Source organism: Colobus angolensis, unplaced genomic scaffold (assembly GCF_000951035.1).
Source record: "Colobus angolensis palliatus isolate OR3802 unplaced genomic scaffold, Cang.pa_1.0 Scaffold198, whole genome shotgun sequence".
Taxonomy (NCBI): domain Eukaryota; kingdom Metazoa; phylum Chordata; class Mammalia; order Primates; family Cercopithecidae; genus Colobus; species Colobus angolensis.
Genome location: NW_012115132.1, coordinates 1,892,748 through 1,916,072, shown reverse-complemented (window position 1 = coordinate 1,916,072; position 23,325 = coordinate 1,892,748). Strand labels below are relative to the sequence as shown.

Genomic DNA, 23,325 nt, shown 5'->3' with positions numbered 1-23,325 from the left:
TTGCCAGAAATGAATAACTTACCTACAAAATTTTATTATAGCATTACTGAGTATAGTGATGTAGTAAATTTATGTAAAAATTTGACTATCTTCAAGAGGGCCACATTGGTAGCTATCATACCAAAGTGTGATTGGCTTATTTTTTGGTCCAGGTTGCATTAGGTGAGCCTCTCCTGAATCCAAGGATGATTTGTTTATTTATGATTTTATTTTATTTTATATTTTATTTTTTGAGACAGAGTCTCTCTATGCTTCCCAAGCTGGCCTTGAATGCCTGGCCTCAAGTGATCCTCCCATTTCAACCTCCCAAAGGGCAGGGATTACATGCACGAGCATTCATTGATGACTGATTGGTTGATTGAGACAGGATCTCACTCTGTTGCCCAGGCTGGAGTGTAGTGGTGGGATCACAGCTGACTACAGCCTCAACCTCCTGGGATCAAGCGATTCTCCTACCTCAGCCTCCTGAGTAGCTGAGACTATAGGCATGTACCACCATGCCTGGCTAATATTTTAATTTCATTTTATTTTTAGAGACAGAATGTGTTGCCCAGGCTAATCTTGAACTCCTGGCCTCATGCTGTCCTCCCACCTTGGCCTCCCAATGTGCTGGCATTACAGATGTGAGCCACCACACCTGTCCAGATTATTTATTAAGAACATATAGAAATATCACTGAATTAACTATATTTGTCTTTGAGGCCAACATATTTCATTTGGCCAAAGTGAGTATCACCATTTAAAAATTGTGGAAAGCCGTATGAATTATTAGATTAAATGCTGGCACTGGTGCTGTCTTAGTAGGGACCCATGTTGTAACACTTGATATTTATGTGACCAGAAGAATTGTTCATTAACATATGTGGATAATAAATATAGTTACACTCCTAGATTGCATTTGTTGATATTGACCTAGAGAGGATGTGATGCTGTTTGTGAAATAGCAAAAGAGACTGTTGAGCCAGTTGGCATGATTGATAAAGGTGTTAATATGATTCTTAATGGGTTTTTATTATCTAGATTCTTTTCCTAGTGGTTTATAATATTTTGAATTTTACAATCCAAAAAAAAGTTGCCAGGATTGAATTTTTTGTTTAACTTCTGTTTTTACCAGTTTTTCCTAAAACATTGGGAAAGAAAAGTACCTGGTATATAGTTAACCTAACTCAATACATGGTAGTTGAATAAATAGATGGATGATCAAACAACAACAAAAAAGTGGAGTCTCGCTCTGTCACCCAGGCTGGAGTGCAATGAAGTGATCTTGGCTCACTGCAACCTCCGACTCCCAGGCTCAAGCGATCCTTCCATCTCAGCCTCTTGAGTAGCTGGGACTAAAGGCACGCTCCATGCCTGGCTAATTTTTGTATTTTTAGCAGAGGCTGGGTTTCCACATCTTGGCCAGGCTAGTCTTGAACTCCTGACTTCAAGTGATTTGCCCGCCTCGGCCTCCCAAAGTGCTGGAATTACAGGCATGAGCCACCGCACCTGGCCTCATTGTGGGGTTTTAATGTGTATTTCCGTATTGACTAATGAGGTTGACCCTGTTTTCATGTGCTGATTAGATATTTGTGTGTCTTCTGTTTTTGTGTTGTCTATTCAAGTTTTTTGCTTTGGGGGGAAAGTTGCATGAGACGTCTGCATGATAGTGACCAGTTTGCAGAGTTCCTGATGACTCTGCAGATGAATAGAAATGACCCAGGAACATGGCTTTTGGGGCCTGATGTACCACCTGCACTATAGCTCCAAGAATCATGAACTCAAAGTGTAAAATTGAGGCGATAAATAAATCTCAATGGATTTCTAAGATATAAATCGTATAAAATTGGGTGTACCTTCAGACTGATAGTCATACATGAGCAGTTTTGTGGGACATGGTTTTGATTTTTATAATGATCTAGAGAAGGAATAGTTTCTCATAGAAGCAGTAAGAGCAGTGGCTTGGAACTTGGACTGTGGAATCAGATACTGTGTTATATTTCTACCTCTGCCATTTACTGTGTCTTTTTGGGGTGACTTCCTAAACCTTTGGACTTCAGTTTCCTCATCAAAAATAGGAAAAAAAATAAGAAATAAAATAAGCTGGGCGCAGTGGCTCACGCCTGTAATCCCAGAGCTTTGGGAGGTTGAGGCGGGCGGATAACCTGAGGTCAGGAGTTCGAAACCAGCCTAATCAACATGGAGAAACCCCATCTCTACTAAAAATACAAAATTAGCCAGGTCTGGTGGTACATGCCTGTAATCCCAGCAACTTGGGAGCCTGAGGCAGGAGAATCGCTTGAACCCGAGAGGTGGAGGTTGTGGGGAGCTGAGATTGTGCCATTGCACGCCAGCCTGGATAACAAGAGTGAAACTGTCTCAAAAAAAAAAAAAAAAAAAAAGGAAATAAAATAGTGGTACCTATATCCCAAGCTGTTGTGATAATTAAAGGAATTAGAACATATAAGACACTTAAGGTCATGCTGGGTTTATAGGACATGCTATATGAGGGCTAGCTCTTGTTATTACTAATTTCAAGTTGACACGCTGGCATGATCATATCACTGTAAAGTGTGGATTTGGGCTGGGCACAGTGGTGTGTGTCTGTAGTCCTAGTTACTCGGGAGTTTGAGGCAGGAGGATTGCTTGAGCCCAAGAGTTTGAGGCTGCAGTGAGCTATGATCATGCCACTGCACTCCAGCCTGGACAACAGAGTGAGTCTCTATCTCTAAATAAATTGGTAAATAAATAAAGTATAGATTTCCTTAGGGACTAAGTAGGCTTTATTATTGGATAACCATTTATTTATGTATTAAACATCAAACATAAATGGCAACAGACAGTATGATTCTACTTACATACTGTTCTAAAAGTGATAACATTATAGAGATGGAGAGCAAAGGTGGCTGCCAGGCATCAGGAACTCAGTGAAGGAGACCATAGAGGGGAAACACAGGGAGAGAGCTCCTTTGTCATGTTGTCCTGGTGATTACAAAAATCTCTACATGTGATAAAACTGCATTGAACTATATGTGCTCATGCACACACATGCACACTCACACACACAAATGAGTGCATGTAAAAGCTGGTGACATCTGAATAAGGGCTGTAGACTGTACCGATGTCAACATTCTGGTTTGATATTGTACTATAGTTATTTATGTAAGGGGTTACCATTGGGGAAATCTGGGTGAAGGGTACCCAGGAACTCTCTGTACTCTGTCGAATTTTTTAAACAGCTTTATTAAGATATAGTTCACATACCAAGCAATTCATTAAAGTGTACAATTGAGTGGTTCTTAGCATATTTACAGAGTTTTGCAATCATCACAACAGGCAATTTTAGAACATTTTCATCACCTCAAAAAGAAATTGCATGCTGTAGCTAATACCCCTCCCAACCCAACCCCAAGGCCCCCCTCCATCCCCTGGCAACCACCAGTATACTTCTGTCTCCAGAAATGTCCCTGTTTTGGACATTCCATATGAATGGAATCATACAGTGTGTGGTCTCTGTATTTTCTTTGCAACTCCCTGTAAGTCTCTAATTATCTCAAAATAAGAAGTTATTTTGTTTTTTCTGAGACAGAGTCCTGCCCTGTTGCCCAGGCTGGAGTGCAATGGTACAATCTCGGCTCACTGCAATGTCTGCCTCCTGGGTTCAAGTGATTCTTATGCCTCAGCCTCCCGAGTAGCTGGAATTACAGGTGCATGCCGCCACACCCGGCTAATTTTTGTATTTTTAGTAGAGATGGTGATTCACCATGTTGGCCAGGCTGGTGTCAAACTCCTGACCTCGAGTGATCCACCCATCTTGGCTTCCCAAAGTGCTGGGATTACAAATGTGAGCCACTGCACCCGTCCTCAAAATAAAAAGTTTTTAAAAATGAATTGAGGGGGCAGGCGTGGTGGCTCACGCCTGTAATCCTAGCATTTCGGAAGGCTGAGGCAAGTGGATCACTTGAGGTTAGGAGTTCGAGACCAGCCTGGCCAACATGGTGCAACCCCATCTCTACGAAAAATACAAAAATTAGCCAGATGTGGTAGTGGGCACCTGTAATCCCAGATACTTGGGAGGCTGAGGCAGGAGAATCGCCTGAACCCAGGAGGCGGAGGTTGCAGTGAGCCGAGATCATGTCATTGCACTCCAGTCTGGGTGACAGAGCAAGACACCATCTCAAAAAAAAAAGAAAGAATCGAGTGTTGCTATGGGACAAGGTCTCTGCTGGGCACTGGGGACACATGAGTAAGTGAGGCTGTGATCACTGCCCCAAAGAGCTTAGAGTTTAGAAGGAAAGACAGAGAAGGGGGCAGACAGTGAGGGTGCAGTTATCAGTGCTTTGGTGGAGGCAGCACAGGGGCCAGAAGAACACTAGGAAGAATAGAACTCAGATTGAAGGCAAGGTCAAACAAAGTTCCCCAGAAGAACTGGTTAGCAAATTTTTAAAGTGCATGCCATGTGGAAAGAACTTGGGACCATGGATGGATGGACAGCATCTCATGTGGCATCTGTGGAAGAGAAGTCTTTCTTGAGACTTTTGCCCCTGTTGCCTGTGGTCCTTTGGCTGTAGTGCTCAGTGTCCAGGATGCCAGATAGTCCTAGATGCCAGATAGTCCTCATTGGCTGTTTTTTTTTTCTCCCCAGTGTCCAACAAGCACCCATTTGTGGACAGCAATCTTCTCTACCAGTTTAGAATGAACTTCCGGCGGAGGCGAAGACTGATGGAGCTGCTCAATGAAAAGTCCCCCTCCTCCCAGGAAACTCATGACAGTCCTTTCTGCCTGAGGAAGCAGAGCCATGACAATCGGAAATCTACCAGCTTTATGTCAGGTATGCCATCCCAGCGTTTATTGGAGCTCAAGTGTTTGTCTTTTGAGAAATAGTGGAGCCTTGACTCACCTTTGTGAAATTCTGTTCTCTATGAGAGAGTAGACTTTTTACTTATTCATGGCTGGGTGTGGTGACTCATGCCTGTAATCCCAGCACTTTGGGAGGCCGAGGCGGGTGGATCACGAGGCCAGGAGATCAAGATCATCCTGGCTAACACGGTGAAACCCTGTCTCTACTAAACATACAAGAAATTAGCCGGGCGTGGTGGCAGGTGCCTGTGGTCCCAGCTACTTGGGAGGCTGAGGCAGGAGAATGGCCTGAACCTGGGAGGCGGAGCTTGCAGTGAGCTGAGATCACGCCACTGCACTCCAGCCTGGGTGAAAGAGTGAGACTCCATCTCAAAAAAAAGAATTTTTAGTTATTCATAACCAAGAAGTATGAAAAAAATTCTGAAACCCTAAGTTTTTCTTGCACAGCCAACTTAGATGCCAGGACTCTGTTTTATAAAATTATGTATTTGAATTATAGAAGGCCTCTCATGCTCTCACTCATACCTTATTTATTTTTCATTTCAAACCATTCTTGCCTGGCATGGTGGCGCACACTTATAAATCTCAGCTACTTGGGAGGCTGAGGTGGGAGAATCACTTGAGGTCAGGAGTTTGAGACTAGGCTGGACTATTTAGCAAGACCTTGTCTGTCCAAAAAATTTAAAAATAAATAAATAAATACAAGTTTTTGTTTGTTTGGTTTTTTAGATGGAGTCTCACTCTGTTGCCCAGGCTAGGGTACAGTGGTGCGCTCTTGGGTCACCACAACTTCTGCCTCCCGGGTTCAAGCGATTCTCCTGCCTCAGCCTCCCAAGTAGCTGGGACTACAAGCGTGCATCACCATGCCTGGCTAATTTTTGTATTTTTAGTAGAGACGGGGGTTTCACTATGTTGACCAGGCTAGTCTCAAACTCCTGACCTCATGATCCTCCTACCTTGGCCTCCTGAAGTGCTGGGATTACAGGCATGAGCTACCATGCCCGGCCTTACAAGTAGTCTTTACATATCATTTAATTATTCAGTTTTGTGAATCACAACTTCAAAAAGCTATCCATTTCAAAGATGAATAAGAAGATTATTTCTGTGGGCATTTACACCGGTAACCACAAAAAAAAGACTAGTTATCCACCCATTATCAGTGGGTGACAGAGAACAAACAAGAACAATGCAAAGCTGATACAAGTCTCACAGAGCATAGCAGCCGGGGGTGTTACAGTTAAAGTCCGACAGTCTCAGATGTGCAGTTAGCTGTGATGGAAATGATGGTGATTGGATGTAAGGGTGACCTGGCTGTGACAGCTGTCCCTCCATTGATCGTGAGTGCTGATACGGCTGATCTGTCTGTCCATGAGGGTGTAAGAGGAAAACAAAAATGATGTGATTGGTGCTCACAAATGAGTGCATCCAGAAAATGTGAACTTGAAGTAAGTGTCCGTCTGTTTAAGAGGGTGAGGTGCTTAAAGGGGTATCTTGAACTGCCCTGAAAACTTGGTGTTATCTCGAGAAACTGATTGGTTTAAGGTTTGAAACTACTGGGCTTAACCCAGCACAATATGAAAGTGTCATGACTTGGTTATAAACAGGAGATGACAGTGAGAGCACTTACAACTATATGTATTTTATTTATTTATTTATTTAATTTGTTTTATATTATTTTGCAATGGAGTTTCACTCTTGTTGCCCAGGCTGGAGTGCAATGGCGTGATCCTGGCTCACTGCAACCTCCGCCTCTCAGGTTCAAGCGATTCTCCTGCCTCAGCCTCCTGGGTAGCTGGGATTACAGGCATGTGCCACCACGCCCAGCTAATTTTGTATTTTTAGTAGAGTCAGGGTTTCTCCATGTTGGTCATACTGGTCTTGAACTCCCGACCTCAGGTGATCCGCCTGCCTCAGTCTCCCAAAGTTCTGGGATTATAGTTGTGAACCACTGCACCTGGCCACAACTATATGTATTGAGGCCAGGTGTGGTGGCTTACGCCTGTAATCCCAGTACTTTGGGAGGCCAAGGTGGGAGGATCACCTGAGGTCAGGAGTTTGAGACCAGCCTGGGCAACAAAGTGAAACCCTGTCTCTATTAAAAATACAAAAATTAGCTGGGTGTGGTGGTGGGTGCCTGTAATCTTAGCTACCCAGGAGGCTGAGGACGAGAATCACTTGAACCCGGGAAGCGGAGGTTACAGTGAGCAGCGATCTCGTCACTGCACTTCAGCCTCAGTGACAGAGCGAGACTCTGTCTCAAAACAAAACAACTATATGTATTGAGACATTTCTGTGCCCCAGGCCCTGAGCCAAGCTTGGTTATATGAATTTTCTCATTTAATTCTTACTGTAAGCCTAAGAGAAAGGACTTTTCTTATCCCTATTTTACAGTTGAAGAGATTAAGATACAGAGCAATTAAGTGGCTTACACGAAATTAGGAAGTGGTGGGCAGAGCTCAGTCCACCAGCTATAGCTAACACCAGTTGAGCTCACCGCAGTTTTGTTTACTCCAGTGCTTCTAATATGCCACCACCTCCCCGATCCCCCACACCCGGGTACCTCAGACGCAGCCATCTGGAGGAGAGAAAGAAGCATGAGCTTCTGTGGGAAAAGAAAGACTGGCTGAGGGTCAGGAGGCTAATCCTGTGCTCCCAGGCCAATCTGGTCAGGTCAAGAAGACACACTAGATATATGTCTCCTTAACATTGCAAACTTCTACAGAGTGATTTTACTTTCTCACAAGCAAGGGTTTGCCTGTTTCTTGAGTGGGCCCAATAGACCTGAACAAGTGATAATGATGAGTAGAAGGATATAATAACCATGGTAACCTGTATTAGTCCATTATTGAATTGCTATAAAGGAATAACTGAGATTGAGTAGTTTATTAGGTTAATGCAAAGGTCATCATGGTTTTTGTTGTGAAAAGTAATGGCAAAATTGCAAAAAGTAATGGGACACAGAAATGTCCTATAGTTGTAAGTGGTCTCATTGTCACTTCCTAGTCTGTCCACCAGCTTTAGCTAACATCAGTTTAACTCGCACCAAGCTTCATGCACCCAAGCTTGGCTTGGTGCCTGGGGCACAGAAATTACTATTAATGCAAAAACCGCGATGACTTTTGCACCAACCTAATATCAAGAAAAGAAGTTTAATTGGCTCACCGTTCTGCAGGCAAAACAGGAAGGATGGTGGCATCTGCTTTTGGGGAGACCTCAGGAAGCTTCCAATCATGATTGAAGGTGAAGTGGGAGTAGGGGTCTCACATGGCGCAAGTGGGAGTGGCAGGGGTCGGGGGTGGAGGTGCCACATACTTTTAAACAACCAGATCTCACAAGAACTCACTTACTATGGTGAGGACAGTGTAATGGGGATGGAACCATTCGTGAGAATCCACCCCCGTGATCCAGTCACCTCCCATCAGGCACCACTTCCAACATTAGGGATTACCTTTCAACATGAGATTTGGGTGGGGACATGTATTCGAACCACATCATGACCATGAACACCAGCATTTATTTTGTGCTTCCCACGTGCCAGGGTCTCCATGATTTCTTTCATTCAGTCATATACCTTCCCCATGTTGAGAGCCAGCCTACTCCATGACAGAGAACCAAATCAGAAAAGTAAAGATACTGCCTTACATACACACTCAAAGCCTGAATGTGTGCTCTGTATTTTAAGCTCCTTCTTCTATGGCTCTGGATGATTAATCCTTTTTGTTTTTTATTTTTTGCCAGACAGAGTCTCACTCTGTCGCCCAGGCTGGAGTGCAGTGGTGCAATCTTGGTTCACTGCAGTCTCTGCCTCCTGGGTTCAAGCAATTCTCCTTCCTCAGCTTCCCAAGTAGCTGGGATTACAAGTACGTGCCACCACACCTGGCTAATTTTTGTGGTTTTAGCAGAGATGGGGTTTCACCATGTTGGCCAGGCTGGTCTTGAACTCCTGACCTCATGATCCACTCACCTCGGCCTCCCAAAGTGCTGGGATTACAGGCATGAGCCACCGGGCCCAGCCTGATTAATGGTTTTATTTGAAATCAGAAGGCATTTATTTTCACTGTTGATTCATCCCGTGTAACTGGCATGTCATTTATAGCCTAGCAAGGACTGCTCAGCAGGGATGTGGTAGTTCTTGAAATAATATCATTTTTTCATGCACATGATATAACCCACCCCTTGCACAATCCTGTAAGACAGCATTGTTCTCACTTTACAGTCAGGGAAATTTAGGCTCAGAGAGCTTCCCTGAGGTGACCCCAAGTTGTGCTACAAGTGGCAGAGCTGGCCAGGCATGGTGGCTCACGTCTGTAATCCTAGTGCTTTGGGAGGCTGAGATGGGTGGATCACTTGAGGCCAGGAGTTCAAGACCAGCCTGGCCAACATGGTGAAACCCAATCTCTACTAAAAGTACAAAAATTAGCCGGGTATGGTGATGGGCACCTCTGGTCCCAGCTACTCAGGAGGCTGAGGCAAGAGAGTTGCATGAACCCAGGAGGCAGAGGTTGCAGTGAGCCCAGGTTGTGTCACTATACTCCAGCCTGTGCAACAGGGTGAGACTCCATCTCAAAAAAATAAAATAATATAATATAAAGTAAGTGATAGAGCTGCAACTCAAGCTCTTGTTTTTCTGCCACTAAGACCAGTGTGCTTTTTCCTGGCCTCCCTGGACCTTGCAGTTGAAAGCCTATGTGCTCTAGTGAGCCGAGAACATCCCCTCGTTGACTGTGTATGTTCTCTGGCCTACACAGTGAGCCCCAGCAAGGAGATCAAGATCGTGTCTGCAGTGAGGAGGAGCAGCATGAGCAGCTGTGGCAGCAGCGGCTACTTCAGCAGCAGCCCCACCCTCAGCAGCAGCCCGCCTGTGCTCTGCAACCCCAAATCCGGTGAGTGCCCAAAAGGTGGCCCCATTCCTAAGACTGTGGGGACTTGGGCAGGTCCCTGGGAAGCAGAATCTGAGATAGCGGGAGACTAGCGTGTGGGTTCTAATAAGTTAGAGCATGCTCTTGGGGTCCACACATGTTGAATGAAGGGAAGGAAGAATTGGGCTGAAGGAAAAATTGGGTTGTAGCCCAGTCTCAGTGAAGGCTGTCATTGACCCAATAAGACCTCAGGAGCTGGGATGGCCCTTCTAAGTTGCCTGGAGTTGTGTTGAGGGGGCTGGGCCTTTAGATCCACGTGTTGGCCACTTACTAGATATTGGCTGCCCCTGGGAGGAGGGCATGACCTTGGGCGAAGCAGCTGTCTTCAGAGAGATGGTTCCCAAGACAGCTGAGGGCTGTCGCCATGCCATTAGCACTCCCTGAGCTGGGAGGAGTTCCTGAGCCCTGAAGGGGGTTTTGGTCAGTGTGTGTAACAGTATTCACAGCAGGGGAAACAGCACTTCCCCCAAATGCAGCCAATGCAAAGATCTGTTGGGGCCCAACACCCTTAAGGAAGAAGCATGGATGTGTGCAAACCCAACTATCCCTGGAATTGACCCTGGGTGCCTTGTGGTTTCAAAATCTGCTCCTCAACCTCCATGGCCTTTATATTCTAGGAAAAAAATCTAGGCACAAAGATTGTTGGTGAACATGTACTTAGAAACAATCCTTCTTCCACCCAATCAGTTAACCCCCCAGGAACTGGTAATCCACTGAAGCTACCCTTTCTCATTATCCCTTACCCATCTCATGTCCTCACTGTTCTCCTTGCCAGGATGAGGACATGTGGTCCATCACTACAGCAACTGCCAGAAAACACTCTCAGACCCATTTGTTTAAGGCACTGTCCAGTTTGTCACCTTCAAGGAAGAGGCTCTGTTCCTTTTGTTCATGTTGTTTCCTTATTATTAGATCTTGGGAATACAAAGATGACAGGTCATAACCCCCAACTCAATGAATACACCACCTCTTTAGAGAACAAAACAAAATATTTCATGTTAGTAAGAATAAGGACTAATCGATGTGGTTGAAAAGGCTTTGAGAGAAAACTCTGTCATCTAATGCTATTATCTAGGAAGGTGGCTCTTTTCCCTGATCTAACTTTTTTTCTTTTTTTGCTGCCTTCTGGAGAGTTAGCGGCAAGAATAAATGTAACCTGTAAGTGAATGAGGAAACTTGCTTCCACACTGTACTGGCTGAAGAGTCGTTGAGTGCTAGGTTTTTCAATTCCTGCAGTTTGCTGATAAAGCAGAATGAAAAAGGAGAACTGAATTCTTAGAAATCGGATGTTTGAAGCCTTCATAGAAATCTGACAGGCATCCTCAAAGTTAAAAGCAAAAGATCTCAGTTTCAATAAAAGGGTCAGTGGTGCCATAACCATTTTACATGCTTTTGATTGCTTATGATAGAATATGAAAAAAGTGTTAATTACTGAAATTAGCAGCAAAATCCATGTTCTCTGAGGTAGGTTAGTATTGTTTCCTCTTTCTCCTTGCCTCTGGGTCAAAGGGAAGAGTTTACTGTTATGCAAGCAGAAGAGAAAGGTCTTGTTTCCTTTCGTGGGTCTCCAAGGACAAGAGCTGTCAGGACTGAGCTGTGGTTTGTAAATCCCACATCTTACCCATAGTTTGACAAGCTTCTCTCTCACTCTTGAGAGGGTTCCCAAGACCTAGTGAGCTCATCTGTGATTTTTTTTCTCAAGCAGATGATCAGGCCTTCACGGTGATGCATTTAAAAATTAATTATCCTAAATATACCAGGATATGTTTTTTAGTACTGTATATAAATGCCCTACGCCAGACACAAAAAAAAACAGTACTAAAGATATTGATGTTATCGGTATCATTGTAATAAGCAAATAAGCTTCCAAGGATATGAAAAGAAAAAAGCGTTTCCTGGGCCTCAAAGTTTCTACATTTTTCAACATAATAAAGAGGAGAGAAGTGCATTAACATGAATGGTCAGCACTGCTGCCAAATAGTACGGTGTGATTCATGTATCCAAATTCATAAGCCCCTGAGGGTTTATGGGGAGTGGAGAGAGAGTTATCTGACAGGGAATAAAAAAGATCTCAGTCCTCAAATATTGACCACTTTTCTTATCTCCCATCCATCTGCTGAGAGATACTATTTCCATCTTGATGTTTGACCTACTCCCTCTTGTTTAGTGACCATAAATTAATTTTCACTTTCATGAGATTTCTGAAAGCAAAGGTGATAAGATCAGCAAACTGTCACCTCAACAAGAAGCACTGGATTGCCTTTCACTGAAAGGGTGCTTGTCAGACCAGAAGGCCACGCATGTAACCAGCGGGCAAGGCCCAGCTGCCTGGTGGATCATCAGGCCTCTCCCCGCGCTCCCTTTCCTTGTCTGCTGCGCACTCATTCCAGAACTGGTACCTGACCTCTGACTCTCACCAGCAAAGGGGATCGGAGGATGCCACTTCACCAGGTTAGGCCCCGTGGCTGGGGCTTTTCTGTTTATCTGTGGCACTTCAAGTTCACGATGTCTACAGAGCTGGTTTAGAATGGTCCCTGTCCCCTGACCCCCTGGCTATTTGGGGAGGATATGACAGCCCCTCTCCAGTTCTTAGTGAGCACAGGATGGATGGGGAGATTCATTATCAGTGGGTTTTAGGCAGCCACAAGTCAGGAATTGGCTGCTGTCTGCTGTCTTGGTAGGCAACAGCAGCAAGCTGATGTGAGGAGGACGGCATGCCACTATCTTCCTGAGCTTCTAGACCCTTTCTTTTGCTTGCAGGACAGCATGGCCCAGAGTGAGTGTGGCACAGTAACTGAGAGTGTGGGCGCTGGTGTCTCACACCTGAGTTTGATTCTACTTCTGCCACCCATTAGCTCTGGAACCTTGGACACAATCAATTTAACTTTTCTAAGGTTGTTTTTGCAGTTATAAAATGGGGACAACAACGATCCTAACTCGTTCATTCTTGTGATGATTAAGTGAGTTAATATATTCACATCACCTCGCATGGTGCCTCTCTAGCACATGTTAAATACTCCGAAAAGCTCACTAGCATTATTACTCAGGGCAGAAAGCAGTGTGTACATGCAGTCCTAGGTGTTAAGAAGGAAATGAGGCCGGGTGGCTCATGCTTGTAATCCCAGCACTTTGGGAGGCTGAGGCGGGCGGATTGCCTGAGGTCACGAGTTCAAGACCAGCCTGGCCAACATGGTGAAACCCTGTCTCTACTAAAAATACAAACATTAGTCAGATGTGGTGTTGGGTGCCTGTAATCCCAGCTACTCAGGAGACTGAGGTGGGAGAATTGCTTGAATCCAGGAGGTGGAGGTTGCAGTGAGCCGAGATCGCATCATTGCACTCCAGCCTGGACGACAAGGGCAAAGCTCCGTCTCACAAAAAAAAAAGAAAGAAAGAAAAAAAAATTGACTTATCCTCTTATCCCCACCCCCAGCACTCTTGCTTTCCTTCCCTTTCTTTTTTTCCTTAGCTTTGTAAGATAGGTTTAGGGTTATGTATGTTTGCTGCTATTTTCTGTCTCCACTCAGCTAAAATATAAACTGTGAGGCAGGGATCTATGCTACTTTTTCTCACTGATGGTCACCTATGAGATATCAATAAATAGCTGCTGAATACATGGATGGAGGACTTGGAAGTGCTTATGTCTTGACATTATGTTTGTCTGACAGTGCTGAAGAGACCAGTCACCTCTGAGGAACTCCTTACTCCCGGGGCTCCGTATGCAAGGAAGACATTCACGGTAGGCTGATGGTCTGGCCTGTTTCTCCTGTGCTGCCCATTTTTCTGCACCGCGTCCATGTGTCAATGGGTAGCTTATAGACTGACCTGAAAACTGTTTTCCTAGTTTTCTTTTTGTTTTTAGCATAATTATGATAATAGGCTTTCTTGACCTTAAGGCACTAAGATGCATTAGGACTTCACAGGCTTTATTATTCATATAGCATTTAACATTTTTTTGATGTGTTCTTTGTTAAAGAAAAGATTTCCATTATGCGCTTATTCTAACTTAATTGCAAATTTTAAGATTGGCATCATTGGCACTTGCATTTGCCTTAAAATCTAATAATTTTAGATTTTATTTCCCACTATAAGTAATTTAAATTATTATTAGATTTTATGGCAAATGGAAGTGCCAGTGATGCCAATAATCCCTTCTGCATTATAATTAATTCTAGACATTATTTAAAACATGAGGGGAGTGTTAAGGTAGAGAAAGGAAACTGGGGGATAAATTGTTCTACCGTAGGCAGGGTGCTTCGACAATGTGAGCATGCCTTGAGGTACACAAGCCTCTGACTTGCTGTGAGCAGCTCCGGACACCCTGCCCCTTCTTGGAGGTCCTTTAGGTTCCTTCTGCCTGCATTGGATTTCTTCAAATGGAATGAAAGTGCTTCTCTCAGCATCACCACCCCCACTCCCCTTCCCGTGTCTCCTTCTGTCAATCTCCTCAAATTCACGTTCATACCCTCTTCCAAACACTTCTACTCCTCCTTCGTCTTCTGACTTTAGTGGCATTACCTCAGGCTGGGGGAGAATTCTATCCACACTCAGTCACGCAGCAAACATTTGCTAAGGGCCGCTTCACATTCTGAATGCTGAGGAGTTAATAGGAGAAAGGCACTGATAACACGTCTGTACCAGAGGAAAAGATAAACTGTACCTTCAGAAGTGAAATTGAGTATAATATACAAATAACAAACTGTAAAGTCATGGAAGTGCCTGAAAATCTTGAGCATTTCCACAAAAATTTTCATTTACCTCCCTGTTTCTCCTCAGTCTCCAGCATTGAAGAGAGAGCAGATTGTATTTTGAAAGTATTTGTTTTTGATTTTTAATTTAAATGCCAACATTGTTAGTAATTGGTTGTGAATGTGTTTCAGCTGTGTTTTGGTTGGGCTATGTGTGAAAGACGTGCTGTCCAGGGAATGAAACTGCCAGCTCTAATAATGATTTCTATAGAAAAGGCCTTCTCTAATTCCAAACAACTTTTGGTTTAGAGTCTACTTGTACATTGTACATTGTGAACTTTATGTACTTTTTCAATTTTTTTCCCCCTTGGTGGAGAATATTGTGTTTTTAGAAAGCCAAGTCTAAGCTGGGCGTGAGGGCTCATGCCTGTAATCCCAGCACTTTGGAAGGCTGAGGCGAGCAGATCACCTGAGCTCAGAAGTTCGAGACCAGCCTGACTGTCATGGTGAAACCCTGTCTCTACTAAAAATACAAAAAATTAGCCAGGCATGGTGTTGCGTGCCTGTAATCCCAGTCACTCGGGAGGCTGAGGCAGGAGAATCACTTGAACCCGGGAGGTGGGAGTTGCAGTGAGCTGAGATTGCACCACTGCACTCCAGCTTGGGTGACAGAACAAGACACTGTCTCAAGAAGAAAAAAAAGAAAAGAAAAGAAAAGAAAGCCAAGTCTCTTCATTTCCCACCATTAGTAATTTACATAATTATGCTAGACTTTCATGACATTGCAGGATCAAGAGTGTATCATTTGGATACTGGGGAAAAGAACAAAGTTAGAGTAGAAACTGTATCCGGAGAGACATTTCAACCATGTTATGACTTTTTCTAAATCTTCTATTGGAGTCTGACATTACACTGTATAACAGCCTAAGAAAGAGAACATCGTCCAGTTGTTTATTGAATCATGCCCTCACGGGAGCATCTTCTTTCTGCCAAACAGGTTAGATTTCTTTTTACCACCTTTTCTACAGGGAGATGCCTGGGTTTGTGATAGAAGCAGTGTTTCAATCCCCTGGCAGGGGAGAGAGAAACGGAGGAAAATATGTCACGGTGCATACTTAATCCTGGGCTGGTTTTCTCTCCCTCAGAAGAATAAGCAAATTGCCGGAGACAGTCGGCTGCTTGCTAATTGTGGTTTTCCTCTCTAGATTGTTGGTGACGCGGTTGGCTGGGGTTTTGTGGTGCGAGGAAGTAAGCCATGCCACATCCAGGCTGTAGACCCCAGTGGCCCTGCAGCCGCAGCAGGAATGAAGGTACTAACGGGTCTTTCTCCCTCTCTTTTATAACTGTCTTGGGTTCTTCATGCCAAATTGGCCATGATTCTTACTAGGGATCCAAATCCATCTTATTTTGTGTCCTTTTCTATTTCTGCCCTCTCTTTCTTGTTCTCCAAAGTCTTTAACCTTTCCCTGGGTCTTCCCTCTCCTCTAATAAACATTTAGAAGTATCTAGCTGGGCGTGGTGGCTCACACCTGTAATCCTAGCACACTCGGAGGCCAAGGCCGGCAAATCACTTGAGGTCAGGAGTTGAAGACCAGCCTGGCCACCATAGCGAAACCCCATCCTTACTAAAAATACAAAAATTAGCCAGGTATGGTGGCGCACACCTGTAATCCCAGCTACTCAGGAGGCTGAAGCAGGAGAATTGCTTGAACCCAGGAGGCAGAGGTTGCAGTGAGCCAAGATCGTACCACTGCACTCCAGCCTGGGTGACAAAGCGAGACTCTGTCTCTAAAACAAAACAAAACAACAACAAAACAACATTTAGCAGTGTCTAAATACCTCTAGCTTAATTTCATTATTTGATGCCATGTGTACTTTTTCTCCCTAAATGTTTTGGCTTCACTTTTGTCAAATTTCCTTTTCCCTTTCTGAATGGGGTTAAAATGAAGTCAAGCACATATGATATAAGAACCAGGAGAGCAAGTTTTCCTACCTCCCTGGTGTTTGGAGGTTTGGTCTCCAAACCTCCCCTGGTGTTTTACATGTTCCCCCTCAACCAATACTGAGTTTGAAAAATTATGTATTTCCCTTTGCTTAAATCTTTGTGTAAGAACTCCAATGCTTCTATTCTATGCAAGGTATATTCCTGTGGGGTTTATGTATCTAGTAGCACATACTAGCCAATACGACATAGCCAATATTGAGAAAAAGAAAACAAAAGCTATGAAATTTGGAAGAGATCTGGAGATCTAGATCTTGGTCCTGTTAGTTACTAGCTTGTTGACTTTGAATAAGTTTTGTAACATCTCAGAGTCTGTTTTCTCCTCTCTGAAATGACAGTCATACTATTTCCCATTGTTATACGGATTAAATGCATGGAAACCTTGATAAAGTACAAAGAGCTACACAAACATCAATTTATTATTGAATGAATTAGGGAAGATTTTTGAAAATAACTTTTACATATTTACTAAAATGATACATATATGTGCCAGGTATGGTGGCTCATGCCTGTAATCTTAGCATATTGGGAGGCTGAGGTGGGTGGATAACTTTAGGTCAGGAGTTCAAGACTGGCCTGGCCAACATGGTGAAACCCAGTCTCCACTAAAGATACAAAAAATTAGCCAGGCGTAGTGGCTCACTCCTGTAGTCCCAGCTACTCAGGAGGCCGAGGCAGGAGAATTGCTTGAGCCTGGGAGGCAGAGGTTGCAGTGGGCTGAGATCGGACCCACGTACCCCAAGCTGGGTGACAGAGCCTGAGACTCTGGCTCAAAAAAAAGAAAAAAAAAGACACATATACAGTCAAGAAAATTTGGAAAATATATGCGAGCAGGAAAAAAAGTAAAATTACTTCTAATCTTCCCTAACTCAGAGATGACTACTGTTAACATTTTTTAAGCAGCTTTGATAATTGGCATCCTATAAAATGTAGCCATTAACATTTTGATTTATATTCTTCTAGACTTCTTGTGTATATATATATTATATACATTGTTTTTATTTAAGAGGATGTTGAGGTGTTTTGCTTTGATATACCTTTATATAGCATAGCTTTGTTCTATTGTCTGTGAAATGTTTCATAAGAGGATATTTCTGTCTTGATTATCTGAAACCGTAAGAGGATGCAGAAGGCTTAAAAGCTAAAGATCATTCCCCTGTTCATTTATTTGATACTTTCATCCTCTTCCATCAGCCTTTTCCTAGAGTAGCAATAAGCATGATTGGGATCTCCGCCTCTCGAATTTCCAGCATGAGCTCTCTGGCATTGGTTCGCATGCTGGAAAAAATAAGTGGGCAACAGAAAATGGCTCAAGAAAGCAAAGAGCACCTTTACTGCCTGCCCAGGTATCAGCACGGGTGTGATTAGGGGCTGCCTCCGCCTTTTGATTTGAACACCTCACTCATGTTGGGGAGGCACGGGCCCTGGGGTCCTGTGCTCAGGGGCAGCCATGGAAGCCCTGCTGGCTAAGGCAGTGCATGGCAGAGCCCTTTTACCTTCCCAAGACTGCAGCGGGCACAGCACCAAAGCAACTCAGAGTAGGAATGTTGGCCGGGCTCATAAAAAAGCAAGTATTTGCATCTATGCCGAGGCTGAATTTTTCATTTTCTAATGGAACTCTTGGCTGGGGAAGAATTTTATATTTTATTTCCACAATAAAGTACCTACTATAAATTTATTTTGGCACAGTGCTTCAGTTCTGAGTGTGTACTCACTAGCATGATGCTTTGGCTTAAAGAGCATTTCTTTTGAGGAAAGCAATGAATTTGTTTACATTGCAACTAAAGACCTTGTTTTGTTTAGCCAAGTGTACAGTGAAATTAATTGATTTTAGTTTATCTTTGTTGATGTACATACATAACCGTTCTGGGCAATGTCAACTGATTAACTCTTTAATGTATATACCCTGACTGATGTTTTACCTTATATATTTTTTCAATTTCATAAGCTAATGCTTCATATGGTTTATATGTTTAGTTTCTTCAGAGGTACACAGTGGTTTTCTTATGTTATAGAGCTTTACAGAGTTCATTAGAGCAGCCTTTCCATCACTGTATTAATACACAGCTCTCTGGTCCAGCAAAACATCTGTTCTGAGGTTCTCTGATCAAAGCAGTTTTAAACTGCCACATACTTTATCCCCCTCTTAGAAATTCACAAAGCACATTAGTATATTGAAAATTCTGACAAACCTGGCAAGAAGAAAAAAAAGCTTGTTTAAATTGTTTAACGTAACATTTTATCATTTAAGAGAAACACACAAAAGGAATCTTTATCAGCGTTGTTGTTAAGATATAGCCCCAAAACTCTTCTAAGAAGATGCTTTTGGCCAAACTGCATTGGAATTAATATAAAGTCACCACTTAATGACAGGGTTATGTTCTGTGAAATGGGTTTTAAGGCGATTTTGTGATTGTGTGACCATCATGGAGTGTACTTACAGAAACCTGGGTGGGACAGCCTACCACACACCTAGATACAGCCTATTGCTCCTAAGCTATAAACACTGTACAGCATGTTACTGTACTGAATACTGTAGGCAATTGTAACACAATGGTATTTGTGTGTCTAAACATAGAAAAAGGTCCATGACAACTATGATGTCACTGGGCAATGGGAATTTTTTTAAAGCATTCTCTCTCAATTTTTTTTTTTTTGAGACAAGAGTCTGGCTCTGTCACCCAGGCTGGAGTGCCATGGCACAATCTCGGCTCACTGCAACCTCCGCCTCCCGGGTTCAAGCAATTCTCCTACCTCAGCCTCCCAAGTAGCTGGGACTACAGGTGTGCACCACCACGCCCAGCTAATTTTTGTATTTTTAATAGAGACAGGGTTTCACCATTTTGGCCAGGATGGTTTCGATCTCTTGACCACCTTGGCCTCCCAAAGTGCTGGGATTACAGGCATGAGCCACCATGCCCAGCCAAATTTTTCAGCTTTATTGCAATCTTAAAAGATGATGGGGGCCGGGCGCGGTGGCTCAAGCCTGTAATCCCAGCACTTTGGGAGGCCGAGACGGGCGGATCACGAGGTCAGGAGATCGAGACCATCCTGGCTAACATGGTGAAACCCTGTCTCTACTAAAAAATACAAAAAACTAGCCGGGTGAGGTGGCAGGTGCCTGTAGTCCCAGCTACTCGGGAGGCTGAGGCAGGAGAATGGCGTAAACCCAGGAAGCAGAGCTTGCAGTGAGCTGAGATCCGGCCACTGCACTCCAGCCCGGGCGACAGAGCGAGACTCCGTCTCAAAAAAAAAAAAAAAGATGATGGGGGGCCAGGCTCAGTGGCTCATGCCTGTAATCCCAGCACTCTGGGAGGCTGAGGTGGGAAGATCACCTGAGGTCAGGAGGTTGAGACCTACCTGGCCAACATGCTGAAACCCAGTCTCTACTAAAAATACAAAAATTAACTGAGCATGCTGGTGGGTGCCTGTAGTCCCAGCTACTCAAGAGACTGAGGCAGAAGAATCGCATGAACCCAGGAGGCGGAGGTTGTAGTGAGCCAAGATCACGCCATTGCACTCCAGCCTGGGCAACAAGAGGGAAATTCCATTTCAAAAAAAAAAAATTATGGGACCACCATCATATATGCAGTTCGTAGTTGACTGAAACATCATTATGCAGTGCATGACTATACAAAGAATACATTTTTAGTATTCCTGTTTGTTGGTTAAAAGGACAGCAAATACTATGTCCTTCCATATAGTTTAGCTGTTTATATTCATTAGAAATTATTTTGTACATTATTTTCTTACCTAAAACACTAACTCAGTTTTTTCCTATTTTACCATTTGTCATAGAATAATTTCACTTACAAAGAAGCCATTTGTATAATCTAATCGTAAAGGCTTGTTCCCAGCAACCTGTCATTGCTGATACCTTCAACTCAGAAAACTGCAGAGTTTGGGGTGTGTAGTCCTCAAGAGGGTCCTGGGGTGCCCTGTGGGAAGGATCCTCCCACTTGGGCACTGATTAACCTGCGAGGTCTGGGTGGTGGAAATTGTCCAACATTCTGACCACATGCCTCCTTTTGGCATCTCTGACTGTCCAGAGCTAACCTAGGATAGTGTAAAGTGCCTCAGTGTCCCTTCCTCCACTGAATGTCGGGCTCTTCCTTTAGTCAGGGTTCTCATTTTCTCCAGGTTTTGAATGGGGGCAGAGCCCTGTAGCTGGGCCTATGTGGCTGCTCCATCCAGTGAAAGTTTTATACTTTTGCTATAACTACTTTTTTTTTTTTTTAGATGGAGTTTCACTCTTGTCGCCCAGCCTAGATTGCAGTGATGCCATCTTGGCTCACTGCAACCTCCACCTCCTGGGTTCAAGTGATTCTCCTGCCTCAGCCTCCCAAGTAGCTGGGATTACAGGCATGCGCCACCATGCCTGGCTAATTTTGTGCATTTTTAGTAGAGATGGGGTTTCACCATGTTGACCAGGCTTGACCCAGCATCTTTGAATTTGAGTTATTCTTATTTTGAAAGTTCCCTTACTTTAAAAAATAAAATCTGTAAACCTTGGGCTTGGAGGACTTTTGTTTGGCTTTACAATTCTAGAATGGAGCGTGAAATATGGAAATCATCAAAAGTTTCATCAACCCATGCAATGCATTTACATCGAGAAGTTGTTTCCTGCATTTTTCCTTTGATGACTTTTCACTCATCCTTGAAGAATTTTATATCCAGGGCTTCTGATTTCCTTTCAATGCAAAGGGGAAAGGAACAAACAAGAGAAGGAACTTTCTCTTCTCTGTACCCGACCCTGTGCTGTGCGAGGCTCTTTCTCTACAGGAGCTCATTTAATGTCAGCATCCAAATACTCGTGTCCTAGAGGAAGAAATCATTCCAGGGGGAAAAAATTCTGTCTCTTATCTCTTTGCTGCTACTTTGAAAGGGAAGCTAGTTCCTTCCCCAAGCTATTTTTTTTTTTCCTTTTCTTAGACGGAGTCTCACTCTTGTCACCCAAGCTGGAGTGCAGTGGTGTGATCTTGGCTCACTGCAACCTCCACCTCCCGGGTTCAAGCGATTCTTCTGCTTGAGCCTCCCGAGTAGCTGGGACTACAGGCATGTGCCACCACACCTCATTTTGTATTTTTAGTAGAGACAAGGATTCACCATGTTGGCCAGGCTTGTCTCAAACTCCTGACCTCAAGTGATCTGCCCACATTGGCCTCCCAAAGTGCTGAGAATGACTACAGCTATTCTGTAGGTTATAGTATAATGAATATTGTGTAAACATTGGTTTCATGTTACAACCTTGAATGATATAATCTTTTTTTTTTTTAAATCACATCAAGTCTAAACCCATTTCTGGACCATACTATCTATGATAACCTTATTTTACATGATCCTCTAGAAGACATCCTCTGCTTTAGTCAGGGAAAATTTTTACATTTCAGGAGTACATCATGATTATGCTTATGTCTGCCTATTAAAGAAAATCTAATTAAGTGGCTCAGGCACTCACAATACTCTAATGGCTCCCCATTACAACAAGAATAAACTCAGATGTTTTCTGTGCTCTACAAAGTCTGTAATCTGGGCCCTACTTATCATATCTTTATCTCCTTCCCTGCCTTTATCTCTGTTCCTCCCAGATACTGGGTTTGCTCCTGCCTAGGGCTGAATAGCTGGTTCCATTGTTGTCCTTTAAGTCTCAGATTAAATGTTAATTTTTCAGAGAAACCTTCCTTGAATACCCTGTGATATTCCTCCTGTCTTTCTCCAATTACTTCTCCTCATGTCACCATGTGGTCTTAGTCATTTTAGGCTGCTATATAGAATTGATGGCTTAAATGATAAACATTTGTCTGGGAAGTCCAAGATGAAGGTGCCGGCAGACTCGGTGTTTGGTGAGGGTCTACTTTCTGGTTTGCAGTTGGTCATCTTCTCGCTATATCCCAACAATGATGATATGGCTCCAATGAGTGGAGGAACACCAGGTTCTTTGTCTTGAGTCAAATTGGAAAAAACAACATGGCCACGTGTGGAGTGGTTTTAAGAAGTAGAGAGTCTAATAGGCAAGAAAGATGGGAGGCGGCCAAAAATAGATGCTCCCCCGTGCAGAGACAGAGGGAGGGGGGCTCCACAGCCGAAAGAAGAGACCCCAGGTGCCACAAATACCAGCCAGTTTTATAAGAAGGTGGGCGGAGGTGGTGTCTGATTTGCACAGGGCTCAGGGGATTGGTAGCCCAAAAAAGCTGGCCCTCCCACCCTAGTCTTTTAATATGCAAATGCAGGGTACCATGATGTTCTACACACATTGGGATAGGTGGGGCAGCCATGTTACCAGGAGCATGTGTGCAACAAGGCCAGGGAATTGCCATGTTTGGATGGACCCAGTTTCTAATGGCCACCATTTGCATATTAAAAGTTGCTGGCCTGGCTCTAAGAGCTGCTTTAAAAATGAAACTTCCGTAGGACCTCTTTTCCTCTCTATCTGCCTAAAATAACTTCTTAATAACTCTTACAACAGTGATATAGTACAGAGAGAGCAAGAGCAAGTTCTCCAGTCTGCTTATAAAGGTACTAATCCCATTCATCAGGGCTCAACCCTCATGACCTCATTTTCTCCCAAGGCCCCACCTTCTAATACCATCACACTGGGGGTTAGAATTTCAATGTATCCAAAAAAAAGTTTGTTTGTTTGTTTGTTTTTTTTTTTTGAGATGGAGGTTCGGTCTTGTTGCCCAGGCTGGTGTGTAATGGCCCAATCTCAGCTCACCGCAACCTCCGCCTCCCGAGTTCAAGTGATTCTTCTGCCTCAGCCTCCCAAGTAGCTGGGATTACAGGTGTGCAACACCACACCCAGCTAATTTTTTTGTATTTTTATTAGAGACAGGGTTTCACCATGTTGGTCAGGCTGGTCTCAAACTCCTGACCTCAA

At 43.7% G+C, this 23,325-nt stretch overlaps 1 protein-coding gene across 2 annotated transcripts in view; it reads left to right on the top strand.

Annotated features, from left to right (window-relative positions):
• The window catches only part of DEPTOR (DEP domain containing MTOR-interacting protein), a 210,112-nt gene that overhangs the window by 145,438 nt on the left and 41,349 nt on the right, over positions 1–23,325 (top strand). For both annotated transcript variants that reach the window (XM_011941063.1, XM_011941064.1), the window contains 4 exons: positions 4,625–4,810; positions 9,588–9,722; positions 13,427–13,497; positions 15,652–15,756. In XM_011941063.1, coding sequence (XP_011796453.1) covers positions 4,625–4,810; positions 9,588–9,722; positions 13,427–13,497; positions 15,652–15,756 — 497 coding nt within the window. The remainder of the gene's footprint in view (positions 1–4,624; positions 4,811–9,587; positions 9,723–13,426; positions 13,498–15,651; positions 15,757–23,325) is intronic.